Source organism: Diplodia corticola, assembly GCF_001883845.1.
Source record: "Diplodia corticola strain CBS 112549 chromosome Unknown scaffold64, whole genome shotgun sequence".
NCBI lineage: Eukaryota > Fungi > Ascomycota > Dothideomycetes > Botryosphaeriales > Botryosphaeriaceae > Diplodia > Diplodia corticola.
In genome coordinates, this window is record NW_017971543.1 from 158,772 (window position 1) to 173,715 (window position 14,944).

The following is a 14,944-nucleotide window of genomic DNA, read 5'->3' on the forward strand; positions in this document are numbered from 1 at the left end:
GGACTCAGATCGGCCAGCAACCGCCAGTTCGTAGCAGCGTTGGCATTCACTTTCAATCTTGAGGACATGTAGAGTGAACGCTAGTGACTGCAATACGTGACCATCATATCTGAGACTACATCAAGTAGGAGACCCATTGTTTTCTACACCAGCGCCCGACACCTTGCCTCCTCGAACTGACACCCGCACCTCCAGAGAGCAACACTACAGCGGCGCCTGTACCAATGACCCGGTCTCGAGAAAGTCAGAATATCAACAGCAGAGACAAGAGCCCCTCAGCGACTGCGAAAGAGTGGTAGCGGGGCGGGGCTACGGAGCGGGCGTGCGGGACCGATATCAAAGTGACGGGCAGGTTTGATGCAATAGTCGTGCTAGCCATGGTGCATACAGTGAGTGACAAAGTGTATCTGCAATTCGTGGAGCAGGTTCGACGCGGCGCATGGCGGCCGGGCGGGGGGGCGACTTGATGCTGCGGTGTCCGGTAGTAAGATGTCACCAGGTACTGCTTCGGTCAATGCTTGGAAAACCAGCACAGATTTCGCTTCCTTTCGTCGCAACGGTCCTTTATGTGCACCTCTTTCAATTGATACTACGTAATCTCAGAATGGTATGATCTCGTTTCTTCATAGTTACGATATCGTGCTACCTCTTATTTGGAGAACAACCAAGATTCCCAGAGCCTGGCGCCTGGGCGATGCATCAGTTCATGGTGGTGTGCGACCCCTGATTCTTTCTCACGAAACCTGCAATACTGCAAGGGTCATTCTCATAGGCTGCCACGTAGAAGGAGGCGAAGCTCCCGTCCGGATACCCATCCGCGTGCTCGAACAGTTTCAAAAAAAAAAAAAAACTTGGCCATTGTGGCGCTTCAGTGAACGCGAAACATAAGGATTTGCTTTTTTAAGCATGAAAGCTGGCTTCAAAGGAGTAAATAATAAAATCGAGGAAGCTATAGAAGAATTGGCAGCGAGATGGTGCTGCTATATTTTTTGGTGTCACTTTTGTTACAGTTTTTCAACAACACTCACGACAAAAAGCGTCCACCGCAAAATTTTCGGATTCGCCGCCCGTTGTCTTACTTGTGGGGCATCAATAGCTCAACTGTCCCAAATAAAGTGTTTTTAAGCTATCCGCGGGCCATTCGACAAGATTTATGGTGTTCCCTGAGTAAATTCCCATCAGTCCATCATTTCTTGGCGGCCGGGAAACTCAGTACCTTGGCCTCTTCGATGAATGCAACACCGCGCATAATAAGACAGTAGATTGCATCGAGTCCAACCATTGTTTCCATCAAACCCGACTTTTTGTAGCTCCTTGAAAAGGTGTTGGTAATGGCTCAAACTGCCGACGCTGAGGAGCGGAACATGCCCGGAGCGGAGAGACGGAATAGACAAGGTACCAGTATTTAAGTACTAAGGGAAGCTCAGCTGCATTAGCTCTTTTCCTTTGAATCTTTGCAACAAGCACCTCGTGTAGTCCTTCCATTTGCTTCATCCCATTGTCCATTATACGGCACCTTTCCGGGCAGTCTTGGACTTTTTGATTCGCCCTGAGCGTCCGAAGCACTTAGCTAGCCCCCCGTGGCTGACCATGACCGATAAGCACCTAAGCCTTGACCTCGTTGATCGTGATACTTCCCCACGGAGTTTCGGCGTTTTCTCTAAAGAGTCATCTTACTATCTATATCCGATCCCCTGCTCCTCTTCGCATGCACCGTTCCCCGCTTCGGATGATTTGATATAAGATGTATTTGCCACGGCAGATTTGTAGATGCAATACAGCGTTGGTGGTTCAGTTCCCGGCCGGCACATCTCTTTTGCTCGTGGTGTACATGCCCTGGGAGGTTGTTCATTTTTGCCAGTGGGGGTTGATGTTGAGGATTGATTTTGTGTGTGGGTCGGGCGCAACGCCACCAGCTCTGAACCGAAATCTCGCCAGTGGCCCAGAACACGAGTCGATGCGCCCAAGGGCTGGACGTTCACCTTTTTTTTATTATTCTTTGTTGAAGAGGGGCGGGAAAGAAATTGGAGAGTAATTGGGTAGCCGGAGTGCATGGTGCATGTGCTGTGGACGAGCAATATGCAACTGTAAGAGCTTCCGGCGGCTCGCATAGGCGCTCGACGCTGCAACACGACCGCGTCGCGCCACTAACCAATCACCCTCTTATCCCAAGATACCACACCAAAGCCCTCTTCCACCCTGCCTTCTCGTTCCCCTCTACCGCCCCGGCTTGGGTCTGGATGCCATAACGCCTGTTCGCCACCCTTTTCCCAACAACACCTCCATCAGCTCCTCCAAGGGGTTAGTCATCTTCGATGGTCTAGTGGTGATGATTTCCGCTTGTCAAAACAGTATGTTCTAGCAAGCGCGGGAGACCGGGGTTCGGTGAGATTCCATGTTCGATTCTGATCCCTAAACAATTACTAATAATCAACAGATTCCCCGTCGGAGAGAATTATTTTTTTTGCCCTTGAAGAGGGCATCATGTGACGGGTTTGCGGGTGGACGGCGCGGCCACCTATTTGAAAGACGTGGCCACCTGTTGGCAAGGTCTTTTCCTTTGGTGCTTTTGCGGTCGTGGGGTGGGGCGGAGGAGGAGGTGGTGTTGGGAAGGGGCTGTATATTTTTGATCAGGTTGGACGCGGTCGCTGGAGCATCGTTTGGCGCTGTCGAGGGTCGGATGGGCGTGCCAGCACGGTGTGGCGAGGTAGATATCGTGTGGTGGGTGGGTTGGTGTTTGGGTATGGCGTGGCGGACTGTAGGTTTTTTTTTATGCAGTTGGCATTATTGCAAGGGCGAAAGCTCACAAGAGTCGAAATGTGAAATGTGCATGGGCTATGTTTTCTTCGTGGATAAGGATAGTGTGGATAGTGAATTGGGTCGGTAGACAGGCTTTCCGTTGATCCCACAGCTACGTCGGCATGATTTGTAGGAATTGTCTTCGGCGCAACGGTCCCCAGGTTGAGGGACAAGATGCGCACCGGTGGCGCGAGTGCAATCCACAGAGCTGCGCAGAGGGCGACAATGCCCAAAATAACTTGCACGTGTTGCTGCTACCCTTGGCTGTCGCCCGGTGTGAAAAGACGATGACGTTCAAGCTGAAAGGGTCGAGTAAATTGGCAGTGAGTGAGAAGAGACCCGACCATCTGTATCGGAGGCGGAGAAAATCTTGTGTTTGAGGTGAGCGACACGCGAGTCAGAAACGAGAGCTGTCGGGCGGGCGCACGGACTTTGGAGGCAGCGGCGCGCGCTTCAAAGGCGGCGAGGCGGCGAGGCGGACGAAGCTCGGCTAAACCGCGCTTGCTCACCTGACTAAGCGGCGCGCCCACAAACATGTAAATTTTCGATTCCGCACTCTGGCTTGCGCTTCCTTCGACAACGGCGACAACCACCCCGCAACCGCAACAATGCCTACCCGCCTCTCCAGCACCCGCAAGCACCGCGGCCACGTCTCGGCCGGTAAGGGACGTGTCGGCAAGCACAGGAAGCATCCCGGTGGTCGTGGTCTTGCCGGTGGTCAGGTACGCTCAATCCGCGCCAGCTTCACCCGTTTCTCCCGCTGACAATGGCTTCCAGCACCACCACCGCACCAACATGGACAAGTACCATCCCGGTTACTTCGGTAAGGTCGGTATGCGCTACTTCCACAAGGTCCAGGGTCACTTGTAAGCACTCCCGCTCCCCGACTTCGTTCAAAATCGCGCGCTGACTCTTGTCCCTCCACAGCTTCAAGCCCGTCATCAACCTCGACAAGCTCTGGACCCTTGTTCCCGCCGAGAAGCGCGACGAGTACATCCAGGCCAAGTCCACGGACAAGGCCCCCGTCATCAACCTCCTCGACTTCGGCTACGCCAAGCTCCTCGGCAAGGGCCGTCTCCCCGAGGTCCCCATCGTCGTCAAGGCCCGCTACGTCAGCGCCGAGGCCGAGCGCAAGATCAAGGAGGCCGGCGGTGTCATCCAACTCGTCGCATAAACGCACAATCGCGGAGGGCTGCGGGACTTCAGCGTGGTGGCTGGGTTGAGAGCACCCTCGTGTGTCTTCTCATACCGAACAGACCTTTTCAGCGTGGTGGCTGGGTAGAGATTAGAAATTAGTCTTTACCGAACAGACCTCTTTCTCAGCGTGGTGGCTGGGTAAAGATCGAAAAATTTGAACACGATCTTACCGAACAAACCTTTGAGCATTGCCCAAGTCCCCTGTGTTGTTGCCTCCACAGAGAGCTCTCCACAGGTAAGTCACGCGCCGGCATCGCGTTCTTTGCATTTGGTGAATTGCTGTCGTATTGTTGAACCCATGAACTGTGATGATGTCTTGGAAAACCAGGCTGCTCAATGTACGCATGACCTGCCCTTTGCGTCAAATGAACCTAGAGTCCAGAATTGTGTGTTCTCCGTGTAGGTTTGTAGCAATCAATGCACACAACTGCATAAAATTCAAGATTGCCAACGCTGAGGATTTCGTTTGAGTTACTGCGGTTCGGATTTGTTTGTACCAGATTTGCATTCCAGGCCACGATTTTGATTGGAGCACACTGGTGCTGCAGCAAAATTGCCCTGCACTTCCGGACAAGCGTAGCCTGCAAAGTCCCGAAGCTCCGAGACAAGGCGTCGCTCTGCGAAAGCCTCGTCAAAATATCCAGAGATCTCCCCCGGTGCAGATGACATGCGAGATTCACAATCATTCGATTGGTTACTCTGTCTTGGAATGGAATTCCAGTGTTTTTGACCGGTGGTAGCACAAGGCTCGGCATCTGGCGCCTGCCTGGTTTACGAATGCGGGTCAGCAGTTTTGGCGCGTCGTTGATGTGGTCTTCTAACTTTGCCCTGCTGTCATTCCGATTCTTACTACATGGCTAAGAGGACCTTGAGGAATGGGAAATAATTTGTGATACGGTGTGCACACTATAATACGCTCCATGCTGAACTTATTGCTAGCTGTTTTAAATGCATGAAAATGATCGGGTAGCGGATTGTTTTGTGTGGTGTTGAAAAGTACTTGTGTCTTTCTCGTCTAGGCGAAATTGGTGGCCGACATCCCTTCGATTTAGTGCGGAACGAGTTGCCTTGTCATTACCTTTGCATGATTTTCAATCTGTTTTATTAGCCTGGGAAATGTCTAGTCGCAACCTCCACCTCTCGACTGAGCCCGTGAGCACGTAGACCTACTGCACTTGGTTACCAAGAATCTCGTTTTGTTAATCAATTGAGAATTAAGTGCGCTGTAGCAGTAATTCCCATTTTTTAAGCTACCTTGTAGTTCCTATTTGTGTTATCACCAATCCGCCGATCATCGGTGACTCCTGTTAGAGAGAGAGAGAGACAGAGAGAGAGAGAGACAGGGAGAGAAACAGAGAGAGAAACCGCACTCGAGCCAGCGAACTCACGCGACCGAATCAGGAAGACAGCTACTCCTTCCGAGTTTCCCACTCCCTCAACAAAGTCGACATCCCCTCATAGCTTCTATACTGGTCGCCAACCAGCCACCGCAGCCTATGCGGCAAGCTTCTGGGGTTGGGTTTAGCTGCCGCGACCTCCTCAATGTATTCGACCTCCTGAAGCGGCGTCCTCCCGTTCGCGTTCTTAGCCTCGAGATGCGCTCCCCTCTGCAAAAGGTACTCGGCAGTCGCGACCTCGTTCCCCGCAGCCGCAACATGCAAGGGCGTGCTGCCCGCGTCGCCGTACCAGAAGCTGGGCCTGGCCACCCCGGTTGGCTTATTCACGCTGGTGCCGGCTTCTTCGACAAGGTACTGCGCCTTATCGACGTAGCCACACCCGACGGCGCAGTGCAGCGCGTTGGAGAAGTCGACGTCCGCGCCGCGGGCGACGAGGAGCTTCATTTGGGGGATGGTACCGTGCGAGACGGCGTGGACGAGGCAGGGCGGCTTTGAGGTCCAGTCTTTGGGGTGGTTGACGAGGGCGCCGCGCTCGTCGATCAGCCAGGCGAGGAAGCTTTCGGGGCAGCCGCGGTGGGTTAGCGCGCGGTTGAGGACCCCGCCGATCATGTCGTCGTACATGTTGATGTCGAAGCCGTAAGTTAGCATGATGTCGACGCAGAGCGGCGACCGGTAGGTGGCGCTGTCTAATAGGAGCAGACTGCGGCGCTCTACGGACGACGCGGTGGCGTTGCGCAGAAGGTGGTCGAGTAGATCGGGTCGGTTATGTTTCACGGCTCTCCTGCACATCTCTTTTTCGAACTCCTCATCGCCATTGGAGCATGTTGAAGCAAGCGAGAGGATGGTGTCGAGAGGCTGATCAATGCAAGCCTTGAAAACCTCGTCGTGAGTCGCCATGGATGCTTGATGGAGGGGGGCAGTGCACGGAGTGGACGCGGGTTGGAGGATCGAGGTCAGAGAAGTGATGCGGACAGGTTGATGCCGTGAGAGAAGAAAGCGAAATGCGGCGTCTTTCAACCTCCAACATGTGCGGCGTAGTCGCCTTCTATTTTTGCCGTGTAGCCGCCCGACGTTGATGCCTGGAGGTGCTGTGCCGCCCACACACCACGGACCCCGATCGGCCGACGGAGCACCGTGTGATCGGCTACCTAACTACATGGCCCTTACTCATGTCCTTCGCAATGGCCCAATTGCACCGCGTTGATCTATTAATGAAACCGTCCCATCCGACCGGTAACAGGAGGAGAGACATGAAAACTCCGAACTAACAGCAACACCAACAGCATCGTATGGTCTCGGACGGAACGCGACTGCGGCGTAGACTGTGCCCAAGCTTACGGCCTCTCTCGATGATAAAAAGGTCCAGGAAGTAAGGTCAGAGGGGATATCAGCAACCCCAGCCTTCACAGCTAATCGTCTACTCCAGCTCATATTATCTACGTTACCTCACATCTCCCTCCTTTACGACTCGGCTTAAACAAGCTTGATTTTGCACTAGATTCAACACCCGGTCCGAACAAAAAAGCCCGAAACGATGCTCCCATCTATCCTACCAGTCGCGCTTCTTGCTCTCCGGGGCGCAAGCTTTATTCTCGCAGGGCCGGTCCCAGCCAGCGGCGGCGACATAATCACACCTACGGAAGAGGAAATAGAAAAGAGGATGGAGAAATAGGATAACGACGAAAACGAATTCGTCTTCTACATCGGAGACTATAAGGACGCAGCGCAAGACTGGGCTAACGAACGACTCGACATCCCTACCATCACCCTTTGGGACACGGACAGGCAACTCGCAGACGACACTACTCCCTGGTTCGACGAAATCGCGGCGCGAACCCTATGGGTTAAGCAGTACACTAAGCTGGCGCGCGGCACGGCGTGGTTTTACTGGAAGGATGCCGATAAGGTCCCGCCTGGGACAGGAAGCTGGTACTTCGATCTTGAAGAGCCGATTCAGATCATGCCGGTGGATCTGAGGGATTATAAGGGCAAGCAGTGCGCATGGCATGGCGAGGCTCCCAAGTGCGAACACGCAAAGTGCCCGGATGGAACCAAGAAGATCACCGAGAGTAAGTACGGTGATAACCCGAATGAGAGGTGTGAGGGTGATGACCGCAAGGTCTTTTGCTGCAAAGAGTAAATGGTTGTTGGTATCTTCTTAGCGATAGAAAAGGGGGAGTGTAGGGTTTTGGAATGGTGGATCCTGATAGTATGATTATCTAAGCCTGATGACGGGCGTCAATGTCGAATCTGCATTATTTAGACTTGCCTCCTGCACAAGAAGCCGAGCCTGTGGGCGAGTTTTTAGAGAAACCGAGGTAGAAACCGTGCCACGATACTTCACTTTGAACAGCTGTGCTAGTGCAGGGTTCCAGTCAACCTTTTCATTGAACGGAAAGAGTGGAACACTTACCCATATATGCACTAGCCTATTCGTCAAGTCAAACCTCCAGGAAGATTGAAACAACAGCCAAGCGTTAGTCATTACTTGTAAGCCCGATGAAACGGCCATTGGACCTCATAGAGAAATCAGCTAAAGAGAAAGTCCAACCTCGAACGTCTGGTTAAAATGCGAAACGTGCTAATACCACCGTAATTCTTTGTCTTGCTCTCATGTCGATGTTGTAAAAGAACGATTCGCGAACGGCTTTCCGGATTTTTACTTTCTTTGTTCACTTACCGAGAAGTCGCGACGACGCTGTAAATGCGGGAAAGTGGTAATGTGAATATGTATGTAAGCACCGATCAGTACCAGTAGTGGTCAAAGGCAAGACTGTCGCGAGTGGTGGTGAGATTCATTCCGTACGCGATGATGAGGGCTAGTAGAAGAAGAAAAAGCCCGCCAAAAAAAGAAAATGAAGAAATAACGAAAACCCGTGATCGGTTCATCATCCAAAGCAAGCAACCCACTTGAGGGTCCTGCGGTCAACGTACTGCAGCTCCTTCGGTACTCCACTGTAGGCGGCGGAATCCTGTGGGGTGATGCAACCAGCGCGTTCGAACCTGTAAAGACGAGATCGCCACGGGCTGCATATTGCGACTTGATGTATTCCCAAAGCTCCCGCTTGTGCCTGTGTTCTCCTTGAAGGCATGCCGGCCGGGGAGGAGACGGCGAGCGTAGCCAATCCAGGAGCCGCGGCTGCTCAGCGTCCGCTGAAGGCGCACAGCGGACACGCATGCGGGCTGCCCGACACGGCGACCCAGCGCTCCAGACAGCGCCGTCCCACGACGTGCGCCCGGCTCTCGGGCTTCTTCGCGCAGCCGGGCACCCGGACGGCCAGCTCCCTCTCCTCCCACGGCGTGCGGCGCTCGAGGTCGGAGTTCTGTTGCAGAGAAGGTAAAGGGTAAGTGTAGCGTGTTGTTGAAAATGGTGAGGATGTACTGGAGATGGGACTTACGGCGCCGTCGTACGGCTTGCGGCAGAGCGTGCATTGCCGCTGGCTCGGCGGCAGCCATGACACCAGCGCTCGGCTGGCCGCGATCTCGGAGAGCGGCACGGTGCGCGGGCGCGGGCGCCGGATGGGGTCGGGCGGCGGGGGCGGGGCGCGGCGGGTTGGCGGCGGCGGCGGCGGCGCGGAAGCCGAGTGAGGAGGAGGAGGTGGTGCTGGTGGAGGAGGAGGAGCGGGCGAAGCACTGTGGGCTTGACCATCAGATAGCATTTTCGTGGGAGGTGAGTGAGCTGGATCAACTTACGGCGAAGTGCGGCGGCGGCGGCCAAAGCGCAGCCTCTCCATCGCCGTGGCGAACCAACGGCGGATGGGGGCGCGGGCGCGGGTGGCGGCGGGGGGGCAGGAGTGGGAGCCGTCGGGCGAGGCCATTTTCGCGGTGGTGTGGAGTCGAAGGCTGGATGGGGTTGAGATTTTATGTGACCATTTTCAGGCGCTAGTCCGCTTCGGGATGCGCTGTCGCTATTGCTCCCAGCTGACTCTATTTGTAAGACGCGTGGCAGCGCTTTCACATTGCCCGATTGCTCATTACTCAATCTGGATGCCGTCACGCCTGCAGGATGTTTCTAGCTAAGCGACTGCGCTCCTCAGTGAGCCACTGCCCTTTCTTGGTGGATAGCACTCGTTTGCAGCAGTTATAAGCTTTGCGGTCCGTAGCAAGTAATAATTATTTGCGCTGGTTGCTCTTGCCATGCAAGATTAAAATTGTATAAAACCTAGCAGTGTTCCTAAGTGCTGAAACAAAGCAGTACTATATATCACCATATTCTTGGGCGGCTGGATCTCATCACCGACCCCGAGCCTTGCGGGTCTGGAGAAATGGAAGCAGATTGACGCGCTGAGGGAAGAGCTCCGCACGGAAGAGGCGTATCCGGAGCACATGATAGGTGGCCAGTGCGCCATGGTGAGCGCATGGCGTCCGTGTTGTCGCCTTCTACGCGCGCTCCGTCCTCCCTCTCCTCTACACCCTCGCATCTTCGCCCGCCCACCATAGCTGCCCTCCACCCGCCGCCACCTCAACCACACAGCCGCCGCAATGGTTCTTGATCCTGATCCAGACAGCGCGCATCCTGGATACGAAACAGTCATCCATGGAGAGGTGATTCAGCTTCCGCTGTATAAAGACTGGAATACAGCCGCATCGAAGTATGAGGAACATACCTCGGGTCTAGCCGAGCGCTACGCGAGCATCGCAGAGACCGGAAAGGGTGCCGCCGAGGTCATACGGCGCCTTGCGCTCCCGTGGAGTCGGTGGAATTATTGCGCCATCAAAAACTTCTGGTACAAAAATCCTTCGGCGTTCCCTGACGAAATCAGGCAGTTGATCATGTATGGAATTGGAGGCGACCCCGACACTTTTAGCGTCTCCCTCCTTCATTTCCGAGAGAGGATCAAAAGGTTCAGGGATTCAACCCCTCCGGAGCAGGTCCTCGAACTTTTGGAAAACTGTGTCCGAGAGAAGACATCCTGGTCCGAGCAGGACCTCGCCCTCGACACTGCAGTCTCCAGCCTTCCCCTTGCATCGCGTATCAGCATAGACGTTGCAGTCATGAAAGGAAACTATCAGCTCTTTCTTGTCGCCATCACGAATGCGTTTCCGATCCCGGAGGACCAGTTCGACTACCATTTGCGTCGCTATCATGCTCTCCGATTCGCATACTCACACATCCATCAACTCATAAGGCATTATAGAGATCGAACATCGCCTCGGCAAGCCACCATCCCGCATATGTTCCTCGATTACGCTTGGCTTATGTACACCGTCATCCTGCGCTTTCTATACCATAGCCGCACGTTCGACCCCGAAAACCACCTTAAGGATCGCACACTGTACGGCTGGACGACGGGCATCCTCTGGAAGCTTGACCATGCCTGTCGCAAGTTCCGAGAGGGCTTGCGAACCTTGAAAGATGATCACTCCTACGAGCCTGGCGATGAAGTATACGATAACAGGATGGGAGCTATTCAGGATTTCAAAGATTATACCGAGACTGAAGCCCTGGAAGAGAGGGCAGACAGCAGCACGGACTTTTTCAAGGACTTGTTGGAGACGAGCGAAACGCTCGATGTTTCTCCCGAGTTCATAATCTGCTTGCGCGATCTTCATGAGCAACTGAGAGAGGCTGGCCTTGCGGCGGATATCCTGCGCAGCTTACCTCACTCAGCAGACCCGACATTCTTGGGCATGGAACTGGACGGTGATGGGAAGGAGGAGGAAGATATTCGAAACCTGTACGACAGGATGAGGTACCTTGTCGACGTGAGGGAGTATGCGAGCTGCGAAGAGCACGGCGGTATCGGAGACTGGTAACAGGTGCGGGTTCTGTATTGACAGGTAGTCCTTCACATCCTGGCGCATGTGCTGGAGTCCAGGTGACTCTCCCGTAGTCAGTGCACAATACAATCTCTACTAAACAACGTCCTCCCGAGAACCAATCAGCGAGTGGAGCCTGGGTCGCGGCTGACATCCACTGCCCATCTGCTATTCACCTCCATGCCGGTGTTAAGCTCACTGTTCGCCATCACTGCCGAAGCCATGCTTCTTATTTCTGCCCGCCCACCAGCTCCTCCACCCTCCACCCTCCACCCTCCAAGTTCTACTCTTACCAAGAAGTTGGTAAGCTCTCGGAAACAAAACCAAAGCACACGAAACCTGACCGTTGGATAGCGTCGACAACCACAGAACCAGCCCAACACGGGAGCAAGACCCACCTTGACTCCCACCCCAAGCAAGATGTCGCAAACCACGCTTGACGAAACCGACCTGGCTCGCCACAAGGACAACATAGTTGATGCCGTCAACGAAGTCATCTCCCTCCGCGACCAGCTGTACGACTACCTCTTGTCCTGGTACGACGACATCCAAGCCTCCATCGCCACCACCCATGGTGCCGACTCCTTCCCGGCCCAACAACTCGCCCAGCGCCGCCCCGCACCGCAACTCATCCCCGCCAACCGCACCAACCAAGCCACCCACCAAGCCGATCAAGACGCCAACACCCCCGCCCCGCCCCACGACCCCTCCGCCTCCGCCTCCGCCTCCGCCACCTCCTCCTTCTCCTCCTCCACCTCCTCCTCCACCTCCTCCTCCTCCTCCTCCTCAAACGCCCCACCGACCCTCACCCACCCGTCCCCCTCCCCCAGCGCCATCGCCACCTCCCTCGCCCTGACCATCGCGCCCGACCGCACGCACGCGGACGGCCCCACCCGCCTCGCCGCGACGCGAGCCCACACGGCGCTCGCGCACCTCGCGGCCTTCAACCTCGAGCGCCAGCGCGACGGCGACGCGTGCAGCGTCAAGCAGAACCTCGACCGCGTGGGGCGCGACGTCCGCTTCATGGACTACGGCAGCATGCTGCTGGCGGCGCAGCTGGGCGAGGAGCTGCTGCACGTCGCCGATCGGACGAGGCGGTTCTTCGACGGGGTGGCGGCGCGGGGGGCGGCGGCGGCGCAGCAGCAACAGCAGGATGAGTGGGGAAAAGAGATGCTGCGCAGGGGGAGGGAGGCGTTGGAGCTGTTGGAGGGGCTGACGTGGTGTGTGAGGGAGTTGCCGATGGCGGTGCGGCCCGAGGTGTGTGTTGCGGGGGATGTGTATTTCGAGCACGACTGGATGAATGTGGAGCATCCGGGCGGGATGATGGTGATGAGGATGCGGATCAGGGTCATGAGGGCGTTCCGGCAGTGGAGGGAGCGGGAGAAGTGGCGGGTGGCGGAGAGGAGGGTCGTCGACCTGATTCTGCCGGAGATCGAGGACGAGGCTGCGCGGAAGGCGATTGCGGACGCGCTGCACCCGGAACTGTGCGGTGGGGAGAGGACGAATACGCTGTCGAGGCTGAGGAACGCGATGCAGGCCGCCATCGCGCATGGCTGGGGCGAGCTGATGTCGCCGTTTCTGAATGCGCTGTGTGGGCATTTCAACTCCATCAAGGCCGATCAGGACAACTCCATGGCGGTGCAAATCACCCACAAGCTGCGCGACATCGGCGAGGACTTGCATGGTATGGATCTTACCAGCAACTTCTTCAGCAGCATGGCGGCTGTTAGGGCACAGTTGCCCAAGGTCGATGAGCTGTTCCAGATCCTGCCGGCGACGCAGCGCAGGCTGATTCGCAGGAAGGCCGAGAACCATGATCTCGACGGCGTGCTGACGATCCTGAGAGACCACTGGGAGGGCGACGATTTGAGTCTCGACGGCCCGGTTATGCGCGGCAGGGTGTACCATCTCTTTGCCATCTACTACCTCTCCTCAAAGGCCACCACCCTGGAGCAGCACTTCGACCGGACTGTCAATTACAGAATCCTCCACATGACACGACACGAGAGCATCATGCTCGCGCGCCTCTTCTGCTGGGGCTCCCACTACGTCCGCAGCGATTGGATTCACGACCATTCTGTCGGCGAGATCACGACTGCGCTTTCCTGGATGACCGGGCTCATCGACGCTTGGTTCACGAACTTCCAGGACAGGAAGGACACGTACAAGGAGTACGATGAAAGCGGTCTCGTCGACGACCCAGCTTTCCAGGCCGCGCAGCTGGTCACCACGGGAGAGATTTGGCCCGAAGTCACTCGGCTCAGGAACCTGGACAACAGGCTGAACAACCTGGGACACCTCTCCGAAACCCTTGCTGGCTTGCCTCCGTCTCTGGATGGGGCTCTACATGAGCCCGCATTTCAAGACCGCACGGGATTCGAGGAAGATGCCAGTGTCCGTTGGGCATATGCAGAGATGCGGAGGTGGGTTACTTTACCTGAGGACCGTGGTGTATTGCAAGGTGGGAAGATGGTCATCTCCAGTGCGAAACCGGAGGTCTGGTGCGTCTAGTTTAGAAATTTCAGTAGGATGTGAGAGGATGTGAGCAGCGTATGAGCAGGATAGGATAAACTCAAAAAAAAAAAAAAAAACCGCGGAGTCGCCTTGACTCCGCACCCAACCGCAAATTTTCATTTCAGTGCAGTACGATCTATGTTGTGATCTAGCGAAGCAGTGAAGTGTATGTTTGCACGAACTGAGAACGCTTGCTGAGGAACTGGTAACATCCCCGTTTGCGGGACAGACCATCTGAGGCGCCGGGAGCGATATAAAAATTAAATCATGTCGCAGTATAGCGGTGTAGGGCTTCCAGTAACCACGCAAGCCATAATGGACTGCTAAGCGCAGGATCTCGAGGCAGGCAAGCCCCTGGAGCGCATCCGTAGCGACTTCTCTGCCCTCAGCGCCGCCTTCCGCGCCCAGCACAAAATTCTCCCCTCCCCACCCACCGGGCCACCGCGCCCCGACCGCCCCACACCAACATGGACACGCGCATCCTCACCGCAGTCACCGCCACGCTAACCGCCCTCCAGACCCTAACCGGCTCAGACCCTCGCGGCCCTCGTCCCCACTGCCACTGCCCGCCGCACCCGCGCGCCCGCCGAGACATGCTCTCCATCCTCGCCACCTCCTCCCCCACCGTCCTCCAAGCCCGCCGCATCCGCGCCCTCGCCGCAGCTTCGATCTCGCCGCCGTCTCCCTGCTCCACAAGCACGACGCCGCCGCCGCCGCCGCCGTCTGCGCCTCCCGCATCGCCGCCCGGGATTCCTCCCTCCACGCGCCCGCCCCGCCTCGCCGGCCGCCGACTCAACCCTTACGTAGATCATCTACCTACAAAGCCCTCGACGATGACGACCGCCGCCTGCAGCTCGCGTCGCGCGCCCACACTGCTCTCTCTCGCGCGCGGTCCCATGGCCTGATGTAGCGTGGCCGCGGCGGCGGCTGGTGGCGTGTATGCCGGGACATGGGTTGCATGCGCCGATGAATGTTAGGTGGAGAGGTACGATGGGATGCGGATACTGCTGGGGAGGAGGCGATTAAGTGGTTGAGACTTGAGAGAGAAGGGGAGGATGGAAGCGGGAGTGTGGATGTTGTGGAGTGCTTGGGGGATGGTAATGTGGAGGAGAGGGAGGGCTGAAATTGTGAATGGCTTGACGGCTGCGCTGGGGCGTGTTGGAGGGCGGCGTTGAGAAGAGGAGGGAGGTGCTGAGCCATCTTGGGGAGTTGGATAGGCTGAGGAGTGTTTCGTGCCGCTGGTTGCTTGGTGGGGATGAAGGAGATGGAATGTTGTT

The 14,944-nt window shown here is 56.1% G+C and overlaps 6 protein-coding genes across 6 annotated transcripts; 4 read left to right on the forward strand and 2 right to left on the reverse strand.

Annotated features, from left to right (window-relative positions):
* Window positions 1–3,407: 3,407 nt before the first annotated feature.
* On the forward strand, window positions 3,408–3,973 carry BKCO1_6400039 (60s ribosomal protein l28; the record flags this gene model as incomplete). Its single annotated transcript, XM_020278192.1, has 3 exons — window positions 3,408–3,521; window positions 3,577–3,665; window positions 3,727–3,973. The coding sequence occupies 3 exons, from the start codon at window positions 3,408–3,410 to the stop codon at window positions 3,971–3,973; spliced, it is 450 nt and encodes a 149-aa protein (XP_020126484.1).
* Window positions 3,974–5,405: 1,432 nt separating this feature from the next.
* BKCO1_6400040 (ankyrin repeat protein) lies at window positions 5,406–6,290 on the reverse strand (the record flags this gene model as incomplete). The annotated part of the gene is made up of 1 exon (XM_020278194.1): window positions 5,406–6,290. One exon carries the CDS (start codon window positions 6,288–6,290, stop codon window positions 5,406–5,408), a length of 885 nt encoding a protein of 294 aa, XP_020126469.1.
* A 637-nt stretch (window positions 6,291–6,927) lies between these two features.
* Window positions 6,928–7,533, forward strand: BKCO1_6400041 (uncharacterized protein; the record flags this gene model as incomplete). The annotated part of the gene is made up of 2 exons (XM_020278195.1): window positions 6,928–6,996; window positions 7,066–7,533. The coding sequence occupies 2 exons, from the start codon at window positions 6,928–6,930 to the stop codon at window positions 7,531–7,533; spliced, it is 537 nt and encodes a 178-aa protein (XP_020126473.1).
* A 785-nt stretch (window positions 7,534–8,318) lies between these two features.
* BKCO1_6400042 (uncharacterized protein) lies at window positions 8,319–9,211 on the reverse strand (the record flags this gene model as incomplete). The annotated part of the gene is made up of 2 exons (XM_020278196.1): window positions 8,319–9,033; window positions 9,087–9,211. 2 exons carry the CDS (start codon window positions 9,209–9,211, stop codon window positions 8,319–8,321), a joined length of 840 nt encoding a protein of 279 aa, XP_020126475.1.
* A 664-nt stretch (window positions 9,212–9,875) lies between these two features.
* Window positions 9,876–11,150, forward strand: BKCO1_6400043 (uncharacterized protein; the record flags this gene model as incomplete). The annotated part of the gene is made up of 1 exon (XM_020278197.1): window positions 9,876–11,150. One exon carries the CDS (start codon window positions 9,876–9,878, stop codon window positions 11,148–11,150), a length of 1,275 nt encoding a protein of 424 aa, XP_020126474.1.
* A 183-nt stretch (window positions 11,151–11,333) lies between these two features.
* On the forward strand, window positions 11,334–13,664 carry BKCO1_6400044 (uncharacterized protein; the record flags this gene model as incomplete). Its single annotated transcript, XM_020278198.1, has 2 exons — window positions 11,334–11,456; window positions 11,508–13,664. 2 exons carry the CDS (start codon window positions 11,334–11,336, stop codon window positions 13,662–13,664), a joined length of 2,280 nt encoding a protein of 759 aa, XP_020126471.1.
* Window positions 13,665–14,944: the final 1,280 nt, after the last annotated feature.